Source organism: Rhipicephalus sanguineus, chromosome 5 (assembly GCF_013339695.2).
Source record: "Rhipicephalus sanguineus isolate Rsan-2018 chromosome 5, BIME_Rsan_1.4, whole genome shotgun sequence".
In the NCBI taxonomy this organism is placed as follows: domain Eukaryota; kingdom Metazoa; phylum Arthropoda; class Arachnida; order Ixodida; family Ixodidae; genus Rhipicephalus; species Rhipicephalus sanguineus.
The window spans coordinates 57,464,634-57,485,432 of NC_051180.1; the positions used below are offsets into that span (position 1 = coordinate 57,464,634).

The window sequence follows — 20,799 nt, forward strand, 5'->3', positions numbered from 1 at the left end:
AGCACTTCCTCTTCATTTTGCCTTTGAACCCGTGGGCTCACTTTTGGTGTGATCACGAACGTGCTAATGTCGCTACTGTGTAATCCTAGCGCAACTACACAGGACGGCGCCGACACGTGGACGCACCCCGTGACGGCCACGGTAACTAGGCAGTGCAAGAATACTTAAATCAGCCAATGGCTGTGTCCTGCCCTCCGTTGACGTAGTCGAACCCGTCAATGACGTAATTTGCCAAGTGTGAGCGATTTCTAGCTGTCGCTGAAACGTAATTCTAAATTCCCTGCCGCGTGCAGTACTGTTATATTTGGCTCTCATGTTCTCAGGAGCCTCAACTACCGATCGGCAGCGTTTTCTGACCCTGTTTAAGAAGTGTTGGAGGGCCCCTTTAAGCATAACTTACGATAAAGTAGAATAAAGGCACTGCTACAGCAATGGGAAATGAATGAAATCAGTGAAGTTAACTAAGGACACTCGTGACATAGCTGCTCTGCGCTGCGAGAAACTGTGAAGGAATGTTTATAAGTAAAAACACGGGAGATAACGGAGAAGTTTTCTTAATGGTAGATGAAGGCTCCTTACGTGATATGATCTGTGTAGGGCTGAAATTCATCATGAATGCCTTCTGGGACGCCGTCACAAACTGATTGGTCGTGTCAGCTTGCGAATCAAGCTTGGTCCCGAAGGCGCATCGAGCAATAACGTCAAGTGCATAATGCCCGTAAAACCTGCGTAGGATAACGTGAAATGTCAAACATGCTAGTAACCGGAAACGCGTGCCGTCACATTTTAAACGTAAAATCATAAAATACAACTCGTTAAATATATACGATGCGTTTTAACACAATACAAGAAAATTTCTACAGTTATCGACGACAGCCTCGATTTTTTTTCTCGCAGTCCTCGCCCTCAAAGTCTCGTGCTTTAGATTAACCGACATGATTTAAGGGAATTACGGTTCGTCTACACCACTTTGCAGTATCTAAAACAAATGTCATTTGCAATGTCGTATCGAGGTGGAGCAGTGTTTTGCCACGTGCGAAAAAAGAAGAGGAAGAAACTCGCGGATTTGTAGTTGGTTTATAAACAGAGCTGTAGGAAGTTGACTCAAATATTGTGGTAATCAAAAAAGTTATTGCAAACCGGGGCTGCATTCAACTAAAACAAGATTTTTTTATGATGAAACTTTGATATAGCAAATGTGCGGCTATCGTTATGTTGTACTTAATATTAGCGAAAACGACTGCCCGTAGCAAGCAGCACTTGCGAACTCAACAGTTTTTTTTTTTTCAATTCGAACCGTGGTCTCAAGTTTCTGTAGGTTCATTTCTCCTAATTTTTTGTATATGTATTAGACCCCGGATAGACCGGTAGCTTGGGCTAGTTGGTGATTTAGCATCGACATAATCGCACAGCGCAAAATGAACGAGGGCAGATGAGAGGGCACAACACAGGCACTGCGTGTTGTGTCCTCTCATCTGTCCCCGTTCATTTTGCGCTGTGCAAATATGTCGACGTTAGGCTATGGATATGTAATTCTGATAAGTAAAATGTAACGAGAAGACAATTTCATGTATATAGTTAGGTTGACCGCCAAAAACAAAGCGTTTAAATCAAGGTTTGCCCGAACTTACAATTGCCCAGTACGCGGACACAGGTCGGAAATGTAATGACATCCAAGATAAAGATAGCACACTGATAATGTTGTGACACCTAAGCAATGGCGGTGTCTGCGTCGTCCTTGCCATTTCATCTCCTTAATGCTGGCTGTTAAGCTTTCATTTAAGCTGCACAAAGCGTCTGAATTGCGAGAAGTACTTCAGACTTCGAGAAATGAACGTGATAACGTACGTCATTACGCACACACATCATCTCTCTGTGAATATATTGATAAAGAGGTGATGTATCGGCAGTAATGAAGGAGTTATATTGTACCCCTTTGGTGATAAACAGGTAATGCTTACCTTTTCATGTCGTCGTCCCTCGCCTCTTCTGCGGCGACGCTGAGGTGCTCACAGGTTATCTTCACGCAGTCTTGGATTAAAGCGTGCATCTGCGTCAAATAGATTGAAGTGCAACACTCGTCGAACGAGTCTGCTGGGCGAGGTTTAAATATGTGTTATTACGAAGCAGAGGCGCTTCTTGAGATTATTGGAGTCAGATTGCAAACAGCCTGAACATGAGTGTCCGCACTTTCGTCCGCTGCTAATGCGTGTATATTTAAGCATCGCTGTGTCAATTTACAGCCATTTTCAGTGTAAAAACAGCGTGCATATTTACCTGTGGTCGCACTAACCTGTCTAGCTAGAAGGTTTCATGATACTTATCACTCTTGTCGGAAGGGGCCCTCTAGTTACCCCTCCACCCAGCAATAATTAAATGTACAGAAAATTCACAGGAAGTTTCAATGTCCGAGTTATTACTTGTAGTGACAATTCGTTTTATAACCTTACTGTGTATACTGTCTTAAATTTTGTTCCCGTGAACAAAAGTCTGTTCACGGGACATTCTGGCCTGAAGTAACAGAGTGGCCGTGTTAGGTGCACGCCGGGCGCGGTCAGTTTCGATATCGCCATTAAAATTCCATGATGAATATCTGAAATTACTGGCAGCTTTCGTGACTTCTAAAAGATACAAATGCCATAAATTTTCGCGGGCTACAACTTATAAACAACTGTCCAAAGGTTAATAACTACAAAGTAAATTAGCGAGTTTTCATTAATTAGTCACTTCAATCTCATTGTGCTGCTGACCCGAAGGTCGCGGGATGGAATCCCGGCCGCCGCGGCCATAGGTCGGCAAACTCACTCATGAGTCGACTCACTCAGACTCACTCGGACTCAGATCTGGCCGTAAGCCTGAGTTTGAGTGAGTCCGTGTGTGTAATATTTTGGTGAGTTTGAGTCCGAGTGAGTCAGGTTGAAGCAAATTTTAGTGAGTCCGAGTGAGTCCAGTTGAGGAAATTGTTGGTGAGACTGAGTCCGAGTGAGCCCTTAGCGCAAAATATATCTTTCAGTGAGGCCAAGTGAGCTCCACCTCTTGTTGTCGACTTATGGTCTTATATATCTGCTCATCTTCATCTTTCCTATCAGCCTTATATCGGCTTACGTTTATACTCAAGCCTATTCACACATATCTCACCAGACATGCATTCATGCGTCGCCTCAATATTTATTGATCAGAGGTGTGAGTTAGGGGAAGGGGTGCCATGACCTCCCCCTGCAAGCCCTTTCATGGGAAGTGCTTGATAAAACCATGTCCTGTGAGTCGCACATTTCATAAAAATGTCTTTACTTGATCGATATATGATAATGACGATATATAATTTATCATGACAACTCATATTGGAAGGTGCAAGTTCAAAAGGCATATCGTAGAGCACTGATTATGTAAGATAGTGGCGTTTAAGAGGATTGGCACCATGATCGAAAAAGCTAATTTTATGCCAACGGACTCACGAGTCGACTCACTCAGGCTCACACAGGCTCAGGTGAAGCCCTGAGTCTGAGTCTGAGTGAGTCCATCTGAGTATATGCGCGTGAGTTTGAGTCTGAGTGAGTCCGGCGGAGAAAAAAGTTAATTGAGTCTGAGTCCGAGTGAGCCTGGTTGAGGAAAGTTTTGGTCAGTCTGAGTCCGAGTGAGCCCTCAGAGCAAAATATATTTCTTGATTGAGTCTGAGTGAGCTCCAATTTTTCTGCCGACCTATGGCAGCGGCTGCATTTTCGATGGAGGCGAAAATGTTTGAGGCCCGTGTACTTAGATTTAGGTGCACGTTAAAGAACCCCAGGTGGTCGAAATTTCCGGAGCCCTCCACTACAGTGTCTGTCATATTCATATCGTGGTTTCGAGACGTTAAACCCCAGATATTATTATTCAATCTCATTGTAGCTGGGGAAAATGTTTCCGTCTTGCAAAAACTACAGGAGCCTGGCTGTCACGGAAGTGTCATTAAAAATCTATTTTCTAGAGAAAAACACCCTGTATACTAACGAATCAGCTGAAGTGCGATTACACGTTAAATATCTATGTACTTGCGCTGAACATTTGTTCTGCTTGTTCAGCTATTTGTCGTTCACGTTTCATACTGAAGAAGCGCATTCATGTTGAAACGTACATACTGAGCAAAGTTTCATCATAGATTACAGCACAGTCATCGCACGTGTAATACTGACCGGCGTTGGCGACTCGGCGGGGTGGTGCGACCTTGCAGAGTTATGCGAACCGACTATTCATAAAAGTTACATAGAAATTCCCATACAGCGCCAAGGACAAACACAGGAGAGACGACAAACACTGCGCTGTATGTGCGTTTGACCATTGAGAACCAACAAGCCCAAGTTACCCTTGTAAGCTGGCTTTCAACTTTATCGTATTTGTTTTGCTGCCCCACCGATCTCTTAATGTTAATAATGTTAATCTCGCGGACTTCGTAACTTCAGAAAGCTAAGAGAAGATTCTTTGATAATGGACATATGGGCGTCTATGGCGCAGAAGCAAACGAAGTTGTTGCTAGTGTACTTAAACCAGACGGGTCTCTGCGAACACTTGTGGACAATGAGCAACGTACAGTGTGCTCCCCCAAGTGCGCGTGCAATTCGTGCTCACTCTTTCCCTTATTAACTCTTCCTTTTCACCCTTTGTCCCTTACCGCAGTGAAGGGTAGCAAACGAAGCGTGCGTCTGATTGAACTCCTTGCCTATACTTTTACAGCAAAGCTGTTGTGATCGAGGTTTGTCGTGTGTCCTAGATAGAAAGTTATCATCATCATGAACCGGTTCGAGCTCGATGACCGCCCAAGCATTCTGTACAGGTGGTTAACAAGAAGAGCTGGAAAGTGCCCACCAATCCTGCTGTGACCCAGCCTTACGCGACCTAATGCAAGCTGCGCTGTTTTTTTTTTTTTTTATGTAACTCGCTATATGATATAGTCGACATGCCTTTCGAAGTTTTCCAGTCGTAAACGCTGGGCTAGACGCCGGTCGTATTCTCCTCCATCGATCCACGCGGGCAAAGACCATCATGTTGTTGAGAATAGGGTCCGCGAAATTCACTTCCTGCGAGTGGAAATAAAAAAAGTATTTGCGTTATCGCAAGGTCGTTGTGCACACCTCTGCAGTGAAGACGATAGAGGGCACCACAATGAAAGGCGCAACCTTTATGCCCTTTTCACAGCTGAAGGAAGCATCCATACTTTGTAACGCTGCAGTTTCACGAACGCAAACGGAGTCGGCGAAGTAAAAGGCCTTGGCTGTGTAGCTTGACTGACATTCATCTGATCGACTCATCAGGTAGTTATTCGGCAGATGATTTTTAGCAATTGTCGTACTAGCTAACTAGTTTTACACAGCAGTGTTTCATGCACGCATATTACTGAAGCTGTAACACTTGTGCCAAGTTATCAATAACCGGTCCTGGCTTTGTTGTTGCCATAGTGACAAAACATAGACAGATGTTGAATTTGCGAACGGGTGCGTCCACAACGCAGGACATTCAATGTTTTAAAGAAGTGTACAGTGGCCGCCTCTTTCAGAGTGATTGTGCCTTTTGTAATCAAGGTAAGAGCGCTGCAAGAGTGTAGCGTCGTTCTAATATTTCCACAGAATGTGCGTGACATGTTGAGGCCCTGTGAACGCAATAAATTTGGAACAGCGGTTGTAGACATTACTCCGCTATTTTCCCCCACATTCCCCTTCAAAAGTTCAATCCGTTCATACGATACTATAGCAATGCAATATTTCGGTCATTATACATACCTATATTGTTACGTGCTAATAAATGTTACGCTTCGGTAATTAAATATTGTACAGAAAGTTCATCCTTATAGTGCTCGACTGAGCTTGGTGGAATCGTTATAAGAGCCATCCTGCTACAGAATGCGCAGTTAACATCGGCGATCGTCTGAAGAAACTCCCGACAATACTTATTTTATTGGTTCACTTTCTACATCTAAAGCTGACATTCCTAACGCAGAAATAAGCCACACAACACAAGCAATAAATACCGGACGAGTGAACGCACCGCACTGTATAGAACGCCGTAGAAAAATATTCGTTTGAAGATACTTCCACGTGCGGCACATCTTGCCTGATAAAATAACGGCTTCGTAAAATGCAGAAGCCCATAAATTAGTAAATTCATCTTGCGTGCAAACAAAAACATTCGACGTTGACTGTACAGCAAGGCCTAGCTGTAGCAATATTTCAATACGCCCTAAGTGGGATATGTGCAAAAAAGTGAAAATGAACGCTGTATTGTATTTTACTATAAAGATCGCACTCCTCACCAGTCTGTTGGGTAGCAAACTGAAATCCTTGACGAGAACTTGCTTCACCAGCTCCGGCTCCGCAACCATCAGGGCCGGCTTCGTTCCTTCGAAGTATCTAAATATAGAAAGTAAAGCTTAACGATGGGCAATGTCACATGTGTACGTATAGTAAAGGCAGCCAAAAGCGATGCATATACGCATCCATGCATACTCCTCGGGCACTTGGCACACACAGATGTTGACCGCGTCTTGCGTTGTTATTCTTATTTATGATAATCTGAACTGCTTTACTTCAGTATTACTCTGCTTCTTCTTGTGCCACTACTGTGTTTGTTCTTCTTGTCACAGGGACATCGAGAGCAACTCCAGCATGCTTTAATATTTGTGCAATGACAAAGCGGCTAAAGTCAAGAGAGAAAAAGTGTGTTTATTAGAAGAAGGCTGAGAGATCGACCTGAGATAGTTTGTTGTGGCCCGCAAACCTGCGCAGAAGAAAAAGAAATGGGAGAAGAAAGAGTAATGAAGTACGCCGAGTGGCCAAAAAAGAAGTGAAGCGTATATGCGATAACAACGTAACACCGGTTCCCTTGATGTCTATAATAGAGTACAGTACTCTTCAAAGTACAGTACTCTTAAGAGACAGGAAGAGAGCAGAGTGGGTCAGGGAACAAACGGGGGTTAAGGACATCATAGTTGAAATCAAGAAGAAGAAATGGATATGGGCCGGGCACGTAGCACGTCGGCAGGATAACCGGTGGTCATTAAGGGTAACTGACTGAATTCCAAGAGATGGCAAAGGCGTGAGGGGGAGACAGAAAATTAGGTGGGTAGATGAGATTAAGAAGTTTGTAGGTATAACGTGGCAGCAGAAAGCACAGGACCGGGTTGATTGGCGGAACATGGGAGAGGCCTTTGCCCTGCAGTGGGCGTAGACAGGCTGATGATGATGATGACTCTTCAAAGCTCTACAACAGCCCTCGTAACAGCTTATGATACTGACTGGTCGCACGTTGCGGACAAAGTACAATTTTCGCTTAGCGCCTGCACACCGATGCTTACCGGTGTGTTAAAGCACGCATTTTTTCTTTGTAAAATGTATAGAGGGCAGTCTTTAAATAGATGTTCTAATAGAAAGCCTTAGAACTGGGTACCTAGACTCCGCGCTCCTTGGGTACGCTCGCTATTTTCGAAAATAGGCAGTTTTAGAATATAGGGTACGCAAAGCTTTGCGCTAGCGTTCATCGCCACTGCGCATGCGTCATACGCTATCCTCTTCGGTACACATATTAAGCGACGAAAATAGCGTACTGTACGCTCTTAATCAGGTCCTGGTTAAGTGCTGTATATACAGCAAACAAGACGAGAAATGTCGGGTTTCCTGGCTCTATCTAGCGCTTTAAGCGGGACCTGATTAGGAGTGCACTCAACGAACGATATCTCTGCGTACTTTATTCTAAAACTTCCTAATAATGCAGGTTTATAATAAGCTTTGTGTACGCTATTCTTTGCGTTTGCTGCCAGTGCGCATGCGTCATAGGTTAACCTCTTGGGCGCCCACGTTAAGTTACGAAAATAGCCTATCGTACCTAACGAACACTATTTCTGCGTACCCTACTCTAAAAGTGAGATAGTTTTAGTTAGGCGTCCGCAGCAGGTCTGCGGGCTAGTGATGCAGAACTATCGGTAAATTGACTATCGATAGTATCGATAGTTTTTTGGAAACTATCGATAGTGTAAACAAACTATCGATAGTGCTACTATCGACAAAGTATCGATTGTGCAATCGGTAGTGCCATCGTTAATATTACTAGCGATATTACTGCCACGCGTGTTTATATCTTTGTTTTGACGTATTCGTGTTCAGTCACCCACAAAGACTGTTAGCAACGTTTGACGCAGACCGTGCCGCAATGTTTGAGAAGCTTCACAATTGTTTCATATCATTCTGTTAAGACTACGCGCCGAACGCGAATAGTCAAGTTTATTCGAGAGCTTACGCGAGCACCAGCGATAACACTGGAAGGTTTGATGACTGATGTATAAAGGACGACGCGTACCACCGATGATCAGATTACTCAACGGCTGACGACTGCTCCCGCCACTATCAGTGCGCAACATGTATCGCTTGTATTTTGAGTTTTGATTTTCTGGACACAAGTTCGCCCAAATAAAGAGTTCCGTATTTCCCAGTCTTGCTGCAGCATTTTCCACCGTTACAACCACGTGACAATCGTATCGATAGTGGTGTGAATATTGATGACGTTGCTGGCCGGCCATATTGCCAAAATATTTGCGATAGCCTACTACCAGATTCGCTTAATTTATGAGCAATTTTTGGCAGAGAAATTAATTATTTCCGCTGTGAAAATGGCGGAATATATTCATCAATAAACTCGTATCGAAAAGCAACCAGGTACACCTTAAAATTAACTTCCTGATATTTTTTTTATTTTGAAATCATAAAATGCAATATCAGTTTGAAGCCGCGCAGTCCACCACATGTAAAGGCTTCCTTTCCGCTACAGCTGAACAGTTTGATCTACTTTATGATCATGTTTTTGGACATTCAAGGACTTACTTCGTCGCCACTTCTTTCCATCATCATCATCCGCATCTCCTCTCCACTCTCTATACTACCACCCTCCCCTTTCCTACTGCTGAGTAGCAGGCGAGAACATTGATTCAGCCCGACCCCTCAGCTTTTCTGCCATAATAAACCTTTTCTCTCTCTCTTTATGATCATGTGTCAGCAAAGCACTCTGGTGAAGAACACAATCATGTCAACTTTCTTGCCTTCAGCCTGCTCCTACGGCTACACTATGTACCACGCGCGCGGGGAAGTTTATTCTGCAATGAGTCCGCGCTGTTGATTTTATACTATCGATTGTACCATCGAATTTCTTACTATCGATAGCGCTATCGATAGTATTTTTCACCATAGATAGTCCGATAGTGACTCAGCTATCGATGGTATCGATAGTACCATCGATAGTTCTGCATCACTACTGCGGGCGCAAGCTGCCGGCCATTTCCAGTGGCATTCGGCTTTGTCCGCAGACCCAAGAGGTTAGTGTATGACGCAAAAGATTACGTACGCAGTACCTATTCTAAAACTGCCCATGTCTCAGATGGTTTCAGCCACTTAGCAGCGTTCACAGTTCAATCTTTCCCTGGAACGACGACGAAGTGTGCCTAATTTCTTTTATGATTCAACATTGTTCAAACTACCTTCCAAGTTTTAAATTACGATTTCTCGGTCAATCCCCCAGAATCCCCCAAAAAACGGCACACACTGACACTGAAAACAGTGCTTGGACAAATTAGTTGATTTCTTTTGTAATGAATTCTTGTACTCAAGAAGCCTCACGTTAATGCATCGGCCTGTTTGCCCTATGTATGCACGGCCGCATGACAAAGGTACCTGGTACACAACAGCGATTTTACACGGAACAAACTTGTTAACATGTTTTATTAGGCAACCTGTGTGTCATGAGTAAGGAGAGGACGTATGGACGACGAAGACGACGAAGTAGGAGGAGAAGCACGCGGAACAGGCACGAGCGCGTGCAGGGTAGCACACGGCGCGATGCGCGTGACACGAGCCGTAAACAAAGGCAGCAGTTCGATGAGCTGGCATTGTCTGCGTGGCTAGTGGAGAAGAAGGTCGCATTGGCAGCTACGTTCTGTCAACGGGAAGGCAGCGGGCGTTCGATTCTGGAGGCCGTGACGCTGGCACTCCGTGGCGTGGCCGTTGACCTCGACGACGCTCGGGCGAGGCTCCTCGGAGGTGCTGCAGCACCTTACGGCAATCCCGGACGCACCAGCAGCAGTCCCCCTTCAAGCTCCAGCCAGCAACAATCCCCGGGACGCCACGTCATCAAGTACAGCAGGGGCCGAGCTCGTACTTAGGCCTATATCTTTGAAGTACTCGCGTCTTCTCCAGCTCAGGTGCGCAGTGGGCTGACGCGCACTGTTTTATGCAATGAAGTGCCAAGTTGCTTCCCGTACCACTCTTTAACGTGCCCTTATGTTCCCTTAGACGTTCGTTGAGGCACCGCCCCGTTTGGCCGACGTACACCAGTCCGCACGTCAGGGGGATCTCGTACAGGACGTTCCTTTGGCATTCGACGAAGGACGTGACGTGTTTCTTGGTGCAAGTCGGCGTCCTGTGTTCACGAGAATTCACTTGGCGGCACATGGCTCCGAGCTTGTTTGGGGCGCTGAAGACAACACGAACACCTACGCGTCCCGCGTTCTTTTTGATGCGATGTGAGACGCCGTGAATATAAGGGATTACCGCAGTCTTTGGGCGTGTCTCCTGTCCTTTGTCTTTTTCTGCAGCATCGGTGTGTTTCTTGCACAACAGCATTGTCGCCAATTCACATAGCATGTGAGAGGGAAACCCGGCAGCATTCAACCTCTCCGTTTGGGTAACAAAGCTGTCCTGGACCTTGTGGTGGCAAGATCTCTGCAATGCGTTCCTCAATGCTGATACCGCGATGTCCCGCTTGACTAGCTTGGAGTGGCCAGAGGTAAACGGGAGCAAGGCCTTCTTGGAGCGGGTAGAATACGCCCAACAGACGTGTTCCCTTGCGAATGTGAGTTCTAAGTCCAGGATCCTCAAACGTTGCTGAGTTGGCAGCTCCATAGTCAGGGTTAGGCCGTCGAGGGTTGCCTCAAATAGATGAAGAAGCTGCCTTGAGCGAGCTTCAATGGAATTTTCCTCCGCCTGGAAAAGCACCAGATAGTCGTCCACGTATCGAAATACGCGTACAACAGTGAAATCGCCAAGTTTTTTCTGCAATTGCCGATCGAAATGTGCCATTAGCAAGTCGCTTAGCACGGGCGCCAGGCAACAACCAATGCAGATTCCTTGCTTCTGCCGGTATAGAGACCCTTCGAACTCCACTATCGAAGACAACAAGTAGGTCCTCAGGAGCTCAAGAAATCCTTCGACGCTCATGCCACACTCATTTTGAAAGCGAACGGCTCCGTGATTGTCGTTCGCTTCGTCAACGACCTTCATGAGCATGTCCTGGGGCATAGAGTAGTATAGGTCCTTGACGTCAAACGACACACCACTAACTCCTGAAGGAACCAAACCGCTTAGAAATTCTGAAGCCTCAGCGGGGCTTCTCACCAAGTAAGGGTCGTCCAAACACAGCAAGTTAAGGTAACGCTGCAGATGGCGGCCCAGGTGACGTTGCCACGTGCCACGCTCGGAAATTATCACCCTAAAGGGGGTCTCATCCTTGTGCGTCTTGGCCGAGAAAAAAATTCTCAGGCTAAGGCCTACTTCTTTGCCAATTGACGCCGCGAGCTTTTTGACACCCAATTCGTCACACAGCCTTACAGCATGCTTCTTCGTCATGCCACTGCGCACCTGAGCTGGAGAAGACGCGAGTACTTAAAAGATATAGAAGAAAACAAGAGCGTGAGTTATTTGAAGCATATGTCATCAACAAGTTGGGCAGCAGATGCATCAGCAAGCCGTCTCTTGACCTATTTTCATGTGAAATAGACTATCTCGATGATTAGTGCGGTAGGCCATTTTATCTGGTTTTATCTGGTTTTACTATGTGGCAATGTTAGAGGTAACACGTGGTGCTTTTCATAGCTTTATATTTGCAATCGACGCAAAATAAAGTTCAGTTGCGAGTGCGCCTCTTTCCTGTCATCTTCTTTCTTACCAATTCGTACGCGGCGCTACACCCAAAAACCTGCAATGAAATACTAACTAGCCTGCATTGACACCCTTGTCCAGTGCAAGACGCTGACCACGATATAATGACAACTCCGTCAGCTTTATGTTCATTGCAAGTTCTCGATTCCTTGGAGCCAGTCCTTGCAAGCCTTTTTTAACATCTCGGATTCTAGCCTACTTTCAGACAACCGCAGAGGAACTGATCTCAAATATTTCTCGGTTGTGACTGTCTGTGTGTGCGCGGTGAACACTGATGTGTGTGCGCGTATTACTTGCCCCCTCTTTTCTCCTTACTTTCTCTATTCTTTTTCTCCCCTTTTCCCTTCCCCCGCGTAGGGTAGTAAACCGGGTACAACCTGGTTAACCTCCCTGCCTTTCCTTTGCTGTTATCTCTCTCTCTCTCTCTTTCTCAGTCTTTCCGTACGGTCGATAAGACAATCCAAGCACTAGCCACCACAGACGCGAGATGTGTATTGGCAGTAGAAGGAATTTTAGGTATACAAATGCTAACGCAGCGCAATGCGCCAGCGTTCAAGCGTACCTTCCTCGTGCAGAATGTTGTACTGCAAGCAAGGCGCCGTACCCTCTAGACACGTGCTGACGCGCGTGGGCAGTCGCGCGTGCGCGAATCGAGCCTTGCTGTCTCACATCGCGGAACGGCATCACGTTATGACAACACTCCGCGTATAAGGAAGACACCACTCACCCGAATAGTCGCCCGTATTTCCGGTACCTCTCGTGATCTGCCAAGCATATCGGCTGCAATATTGAAAGAGAAGATGCATTCATTTACTCTGCACGAATGACTTTATCAAAAGCCAGTTTGTTAAAAGTATAGGCAGCAAGAAACTGCCTTAAGAAGATGTTGCAGGGAATTCTCCATTAGTTCATGATATATGTCTTGGAAAAGTTTTAGGAATGTGCAAATGCACGCGAAAATAGAATTACTCCATGGTGTGGGACTTCTTTCTTTTTCAATTTTATTAATGCTTTTTTTTAAATGACATTAGAATTATTGTAGCCTACACTGTGGCCTCAGATGCATTGCTGGTGGCATTTAAATAAACGCACAAAAAGGCGCGTGAACATCGTTTTTCTTTTCTTTCTGTTGATTTCAACAAGATATATACAAGAGACTGCAGATGAGCATCGAATAAATAAATGCAGTCCTCTTCGATACGTACAATTGTGAGCCATATGAAAGGGAGCACTGAAGTTACCGAGGAGTCCATTGTGGCTTGGCGCACTTGGCAAGCAGAACCGTGTTCGTAACACTGAACGGTCAAGTGGAAAGGTACATCTTGCAAGAAAAATACGTCAGATTCATTTTCTACGTATCATGGGGGATCGTTTCTTAAACACAAATTCGGTGTTCCCTTTCACATCGCTCTCGAGTGTACTGCAGGAAAGAATTCCCGAATTTGTTGTCTGTTCTCCAGCGGATAAAGCAGTATTGAAGATTCGAAACATTCTGCGCTTATCTCTCCCTGAGAAACATGTGCCTAATATCCTTATAAGGTATCAGGACAAGTATATCCTGAATTTTCTGAGCGAAGGCACTGAAAATTTTTCATAATCACATAAGAAGGTTAGTGCGAGGTAGACACAAAACAGTGGTAATAACAAGCCTCCTAATGTCATGGTAGCTCTAGTGAAAAAATAACACGTTGTACATGCCTTACTGCAACATACAAGTCAACACTACCATGGCTTAAACAGTTGCAGATGTGTTAGATGCCTGGTAATGCTTGTAGAAATATTTAGCCTAATATACATATTGCCTCTCTCCTTTCAACTGTCTGCTTTTGCCGAGCTAATGAAACACTTGAAACCAAAAATCAAGAAATACTGCCCAAAAGTAGGTAAGCAAGTGCTTGGCCACTAAGGATTAAAGGTAAATGAAAAGCCCTATTTGAAAAAAGAATAAATTCGGCAGATCCCACGCGTTGTGGGAATCGGTTCCTTGCGAAGCAGTCAGCGAGTACGATCTGTGCTGTATTTTATGGCTTTGAGCCAAGCGTTACGAGGTGGATCGACGTGTTTTTGTAAGTGTAGTAGCTGTGTGCACATCGTGGGCTTACCAGGGACGTCTACAACACTGGCGTTTAGAGGTAACCTATGGTGCGACGTAACGTCAGCCCTAACGTTGTTAGAGTACATACGTCAGTATTATCGAAACTAACTGCACTTTGTGGTGCAGTCATGCGAATATCAAACGTAACTTTCGTTGATGTATTCCTCCGCGGTCGAGCAATGCTTCAATGGAGCTTGCTGAATCATAGGAATATAAACATAATGTTTTTTAGACTGCTATAAAAGCGGAGCCAGTACTGGGACCACAGACGTTAATCTGATATGAGACCTGTGTCATAGGAGCACATATGTAGTGCAGGCGTAATGCCGGTGCAACGTAAATTGCCGGTGTGGTGCTGGGTATGTAATTTTATAACAAATCAATAAACGCTACATATGTACTCCTACAATGCAGGCGTCATGCCAGGTTAACGTCATTTGTGGTTCCAGTGTTGGCTCCGCGTTTATAGCAGTCTAATGAACGTTACATTGGTATTCCTATGATTCAGCAAGCTAAATTCAAGCCTCGCTCGATCCCGGAAGAGCGCGCTTACGAAAGTTACGTACGATGTTCACATCATCCCACCGTAAAGCGCACTTCGTTTAGATAATACTGACGTATGCGCACTAACGTGAGTGCTCACGTTACGTCAGACCATACGTTACCCTTTAAACGATAGTATAGTCGATGCGCCTGGTAAGCCCACGATGTGCATACACTTACAGGAACAAGTTGGCCCACGTCGTAACGATTGGCTCAAAGCCAAAAAAAAATGCGGCATAGAACTACTCGCTGACTGTTTCGCATGATACCGATTCCCAGAAGGCGTGGAATCTGCCGAACTTTTTTAGCATCTTCTCTTAAGACTGGAATGTTCGATGCAACACGTATAAATGCCGGCGCGCCCAGCCGCAGATCAGATTATCGACGGCCGACGCTCTGTTCGCCGCTATCAATGTACAGCGTGTATTGCTGTAGCTTGAGTTTTCATTTCCCGGGCGCAGGTTTGCCCAAATAAGGAGTTTCATCTCGAACGCGCCGACTGCAGCCTTCGTCAACGTTACGACCACGTGACAATATCACTTACCTTTGTAAGTACTTTGTACAGAGGACGGATTATCAGCGACAAGTTCTCATATGGCACGTTTTGTTTTGCCCAGTAGTTGCGATTCCTTGTTATGTATCTGTAAGGAAGAAAATCCCAAGTTCATAAAAATATGGGCGCATGTTTTGTGCATAATATAAAATTTACCTATTGTTGATTAGATTGGAGAAATTGTGGCTTCTGTCGTTTCTATAGGCACGTAGCGACGCATACAGATATAAACTTGATCTCCACTAATCAGCTGGCTGGGTCACCCTAAGCTCACTTCTTCACTCATCAAATCACTATCACTATCACTTAGTCACTATAACGCACAAAAGGACAGACACATTAACCACACCACGTGAAGGATCAGTGAAGACTCCCACTCAAGATTAAGCTGCATTACTGGAGAAAACACGCGACAAAATGTATCTGAAACTGAACTCTCAAGCTCACAAGCCCCGACTGAAGGAATGGCACAGGAAAATGGCCTATTTCAAAAGCATGTTCTCTTATGGCATCAGTAAAAAAGATTAACTAAATTATTTATTTATTTATTTATTTATTTATTTATTTTATTATTTATTTATTTATTTATTTATTCATTTATTTATTTATTTACCAACCGACCGACCGACCGACATTAACACACAAATCCATTATATCTTGTTCGGAACGGTTAACGATTGGACTCTTTGGTGAAACATGGTGTTATCTATTTTAACTGACTTACTATAGTTCGAAATAATTGAGGTCTACACGTGAGTAAGGATATAATGGAAAAAACTGTATTACACGCACTCGTACAAAACAACACACGTCTTCTTTTCTCAAGTTCAGTGTCCAGACTGCCCTACCCAACCAACGTCTTTCCATGGGGAGAAGGGAGCGCACTCTCTCCGTTCTGGGTTCGCGCTCCACGGTGCGTCTGGCTCTCATCTGTCAACGGTGCCATGTTCGCAGTCGCAGGTTCCTGAAGAGACGGCCTTTCGTTTGGTGTTATTTGGTTTGCCCGTCTGGCTTTGGTGTTCTATCGTTTTATTACACATGGTTTGAGTTTCAACTCACAGCGAAATCGACGCCCTGTCTGCCTCTGTGCCCACTCTATTTTTATTACGCTGTCTGTCAAACCTTAAAAGAAAGTTATTTTTGCGTGTTCTTATTTAGATCAATATGTTTTTAGACTGCAACAAAGCCAGCGGAAGGAGAACGCAGCAATTCGTGAGGGCAGCTGTATCACGCGTTATAAGCCGTGCGTGCTTTTAGATCTCTGAGATAAATTATATATGTGTATGCAAGCTCGGTCCGTGAGTTTGTATATCCGTGTTAATATTCTTTATCGAAGACCATGGTGGAGAGCACGCTGGTGGCACTGGTGGATAGCACGCTGATAGCACCTCTGTTCTCCTGACATGATATACGTAAGCTTTCAGCTATGCAAATAAGTAAACGAGTGTTATCGGGTTTGACGTAGAGGAGCTCTCGACATTGAAGTTTAAGCGTTTTAATAGCGATCCGAAAGGCATCACACAATGCACGGCGGTGGTACTTATAAGGTTCGCGTTCACAAGAAAAACAAGAGAGAGCCTATTTATTGTTGTCATGACCAGACAATAACGGCTGTTCCACTTATTAAACTGGCATTAAAGGATAAATATTACATAAAGCGCATGATAAAAGAAACAGTGCGTGAGATACCCACGGCGAAGGCTGTCGATATTCATTTCGATGAAATCCGATTTATTTCCATTTTATAAATGTACGCCAATCCTTCATGATTTGCGTGACACAATGGCATATTGTGCATTCTCTATATGCTGCAGGCACCTACCTCTTTCATTCCTGGAATTTCATTAAGCCAGATCCTTTCCTATTTGTTGAAGTCTGTCGCGGAGCTTATTTTGAATCACATATTTGAAAAGAGGATGCTGTTCTTTTTGAGAGTAGTAACCTTACGGGTTCAGCGGCCATGCCAATTCCCATAAGCTCGCATTACACTATTCATTTTTTAAGTACTTATAGCAATACTTAACAAGTTCGCTGAACTTACACTGTGTGCAGCAGTATGCGTGCGCACGAACCAAACGACAGCGAAGCACAAACACAATACCACAGCACTTGTACTTACACGTAAAGCAGTACGAAGGCCGTCACTAGGAAAACGACCCAATCCGGCAAGCCGAAGAAAAACGCCATTCCCAGAAGACTGTGTTACGCGAGCAAAATTCTTCCAGGCTGATGTGGATCAGCACCACGCACGCGTTCGGCACAAGTTCTGACAGCCAAGTAGAGCAGATAAAACAGCGGTGACCGTTATCCGTGTCATTGTTGGAACTCAAAGATTACGCACGTATCCTATCACCGCAGATATCTCTCCACCCACTCGGCTTCGCTTCATGAGGTCACGTTTTGCCGACACAGAAACCGAGCTGCGCACTAAGCGTATGCGGCTGCTCCGCCTCTCGCGTGCATCTGAATGCGAGTCTCGAGTGCGCCGACGAGCTTTTGCTTCTTCTTCAGATGGGAGCTGTACGAGAAGCCAGCGCAGCGTTTGACAACAGCTGAAACGGGCGAGCGAGTGCAAGTTGGAAGCAGCGAAGTCTCCGAAGCGGTAGGCCGCTTTTGAAGGCACAGGATGCAGCCGAAGCTTCGACAACGCTGCTCGTAACTACGGAGTCGCAGCGAGTGAGCGTATAGAGAGGGGGGAAATGTGGTGAGGGAAGCGATTGGGGAGGAGGACTAACGTATGTCGATTCTCTTTCCGGCGTCGAAACGTGCTCTCTCTAGCCGAAGGCTACCTCTTCCTCTGGACAATCTCTCTCTCTCTCTCTCTCTCTCTCTCTCTCTCTCTCTCTACGGAGTTGAAGGGCAAAAGCAGATGACGGAAGCGGCTTGTGGGAGGCATCATTTACTCTACTGCACGTGGCGCTCTGCGTTGTCGGCGTGTTGCGTTTACGTGTACGCGTGCTCAAGGTCGCCGCGCGATCAGAAGGATCGTCGCCGCTGCGTTGTCTCTTGCTCGTCCGTCAGGAATACTTTATCGGTATGCTTACTGTTCCAGTTGCACTTGAGAATACTTGTCACGAAAGTGCCGCGACGAGTTGAACACCTACAGGATTTCGAAGTAAATAAACGATACTGGCTTTCATGGCTTAGGCGATCGCGGCAAACTCGTCGATGTTGGGACTGGAATTACCGAAAACTTACTGAACGCATCAGTAAGAAAGCTTAGAAAGCATAAGCTATTGCTGGGCTTGTTCGTACATAACTTAGAGAAAAACCGAGACGCCTAAGCACCGCCAGCAGAAAGAAGAAGCACAAGAAACAACATGGTTGATCTCTCCGTCATAGGAATCGGTATAACAAGAAAGTAAAACGGGTCTTTAATAAGTAGCTGAATGTTTACTGTACATTTATATAAGAGAACTTACATAATGCCTGCTGGTGTGTGGCAGCAGCCAGCTATAGCACCGTTTAACGTGGATGCACCCACGTTGACGCTTGGTGGCACATCTCCATCCTGACGACTAACGTCCATGATCAATGATTAAACAAACCTTTGTGGTAGCTGTAGTACTTAACAGAGAGAGCGTAATCAGAGAAAGCGGTGTGACAGCCAGAAGAGCATCGCTGATTGGACTCAGAACTTGGGCTAAAGTCGCCATCCCGCCGCAAGTTAGGTAGGTAGGTAGGTAGGTAGGTAAACAACTTTATTGATTCGTGAAAGAATCATGTGAGGGGGGGGGGGGGGAAGCGGAAGCAGGACGACGATGAGCCCTCGGGCCGCTCTAGGTGGCCGGACACTTCTGTGCTTCGGCGACCCCTCTGGCCCAGCCCACTGTCCGGAGCTGTAACTCCGGTTGTGAGCTGCGCAGAGCAGCCTCCCATCGCTCCTGGTGTTCTGACCCTTGCCACGGGGGCTTGGGTTTGTTTGGGCAATTCACAAAGACGTGATTGAAGTCGGCTCTGGTGCTAGGACACAAGTTGCAATGAGGAGAAGTTTCGCCATGCGTAATAAGGGAGAGAAGGAAAGGAGTCGTGACTGTGGCCGTTTGAAGTCTGCGCCACAAAACCTGGTCATTTCTGGAGAGAGATTTATGTGGTGGGGGATACGTTAGGCGGGAATTTCGGTAAAAGAGTGTGATGTCGTGGTAGCTGAGGAGTCGATCCCTGGCACCGCGAAGCCAAGGCAGGTCGCTTTGAGCCCGGTTGACGAGTGCTCGGGCTTGGGTGTGAGCGGCCGTGTTGCCTGGGTGTCCACTGTGCGCAGGGACCCAGAGGAGGGTGATGAGGCGATCAGGCGGAGGAGATAACTCAAGAATTCTAGCGGCGGGAGAGTGGATTTTGAAAGTGGTGAAATTACGAATTGCAGTTTTAGAATCAGAGAAAATATACTCAGCGGAGGAGTGAACAATTGCTAACGCAATTGCCGCCTCCTCTGCTTCCAGGGATTCTGTCGAATTTGGAATGGACGCACTAGCGACCAGGTTTTGAAATCCGTCTACAACGGCTATTGCAAAAGCTGGGTGAACTGCATATTCGGCCGCATCTACGTATACTGCTGGAGAATTAGGAGGGAAGCGCTTGTGAAGAGCCTTGGTTAGAGTTATTGAACTTGCGGACTAGAGGGAAACGCAGCGCGCGTCGTGTCTACCGTCTAGCCCGGCCGCGATTCTTCTCGGGGCGACCAAAAGCGGGGAACGCGGTGTTACAGCCAGGCGAGGCAGGCGCGCGTCGCAGAGCTATTCTTAATGTGGAGGGATTCTATGAGCGAGGCCGAGGCTTGGGCTAAATTCGCCATTACGGGGTGTGCTAAGGCGTTTACAAAATTACTCTTCTCCTATTGGAAACGCGCCGAATGGGACGGGCGCGTACCAACGACGCGTTGTGGGAGTTAATCACGGAGGCTGTGGTCATAATGCATTACTTCACTTTACCGCTCCCAGGCGGCGACACCAGCCCGCCGACCAAGAGCAACGTGAGAGGAAAGTGTCATATATAAAATTCGCGTTTGTAAAGCTTCCCCAGCGTGTGACCAGTGGCGCAGTGGATAGCGTGTATCTGTAGTCGCGGACTGGTAGGTCGTGGGTTGGACTCCCTTTGATGAAACTTCTTTTCTTAAAGTTTTTCTTTGTCATCTGATCGTGTGCATTTTTTGACGTCATCTCCGTCACGGAAATACGTCACTGAAGTCTTGGTGGACCCCGGAATAAAACACTTTCGTGTTAAGAACGCTCTTTTCGCGTGCATCTTCTTTCTCGTGGTGCTGCTTATGTGGCTAGGTTTTTCTCGAATAACATAAAAAGCATATATACATAGGTGATATGGTTGATCGCAGGAAGTTCGTGTAGATCGCTCCGTTCGCATTATTTATGACCAAGTTGGCTTTTGTAAGTGAGCACTCACACCGCAGCAATAACTTGGTCGATATGCTGTCTACAGACGAGCTAATAAAAGATAGCAATTCGGACATAAAGATCATGGATATATCGTTAGTTAACTAATTCGCATTTTATTACATCACGCTGGGCCTGATCGAGCGTTCAACTAAATCTGAAATTTACTCGTTCCATTCTTTCGGTATTGTGCACCCGTGCTTTGTTTTTACTACAAATTAGGGTTTCCGGTTTATTGTAAATTAACCTTGCCGTTGTAGAGATGAAATGCCATTG

At 45.7% G+C, this 20,799-nt stretch overlaps 1 protein-coding gene across 1 annotated transcript in view; it reads right to left on the reverse strand.

Moving 5' to 3' along the window:
• LOC119394669 (uncharacterized) overlaps window positions 1–17,636 on the reverse strand; it is a 112,750-nt gene extending 95,114 nt beyond the window's left edge. The window contains 7 exon segments of the mRNA XM_049415943.1: window positions 580–725; window positions 1,962–2,050; window positions 4,935–5,051; window positions 6,281–6,377; window positions 12,673–12,725; window positions 15,128–15,224; window positions 17,256–17,636. Coding sequence (XP_049271900.1) covers window positions 580–725; window positions 1,962–2,050; window positions 4,935–5,051; window positions 6,281–6,377; window positions 12,673–12,725; window positions 15,128–15,224; window positions 17,256–17,323 — 667 coding nt within the window. The 5' untranslated portion in view covers window positions 17,324–17,636.
• Window positions 17,637–20,799: the final 3,163 nt, after the last annotated feature.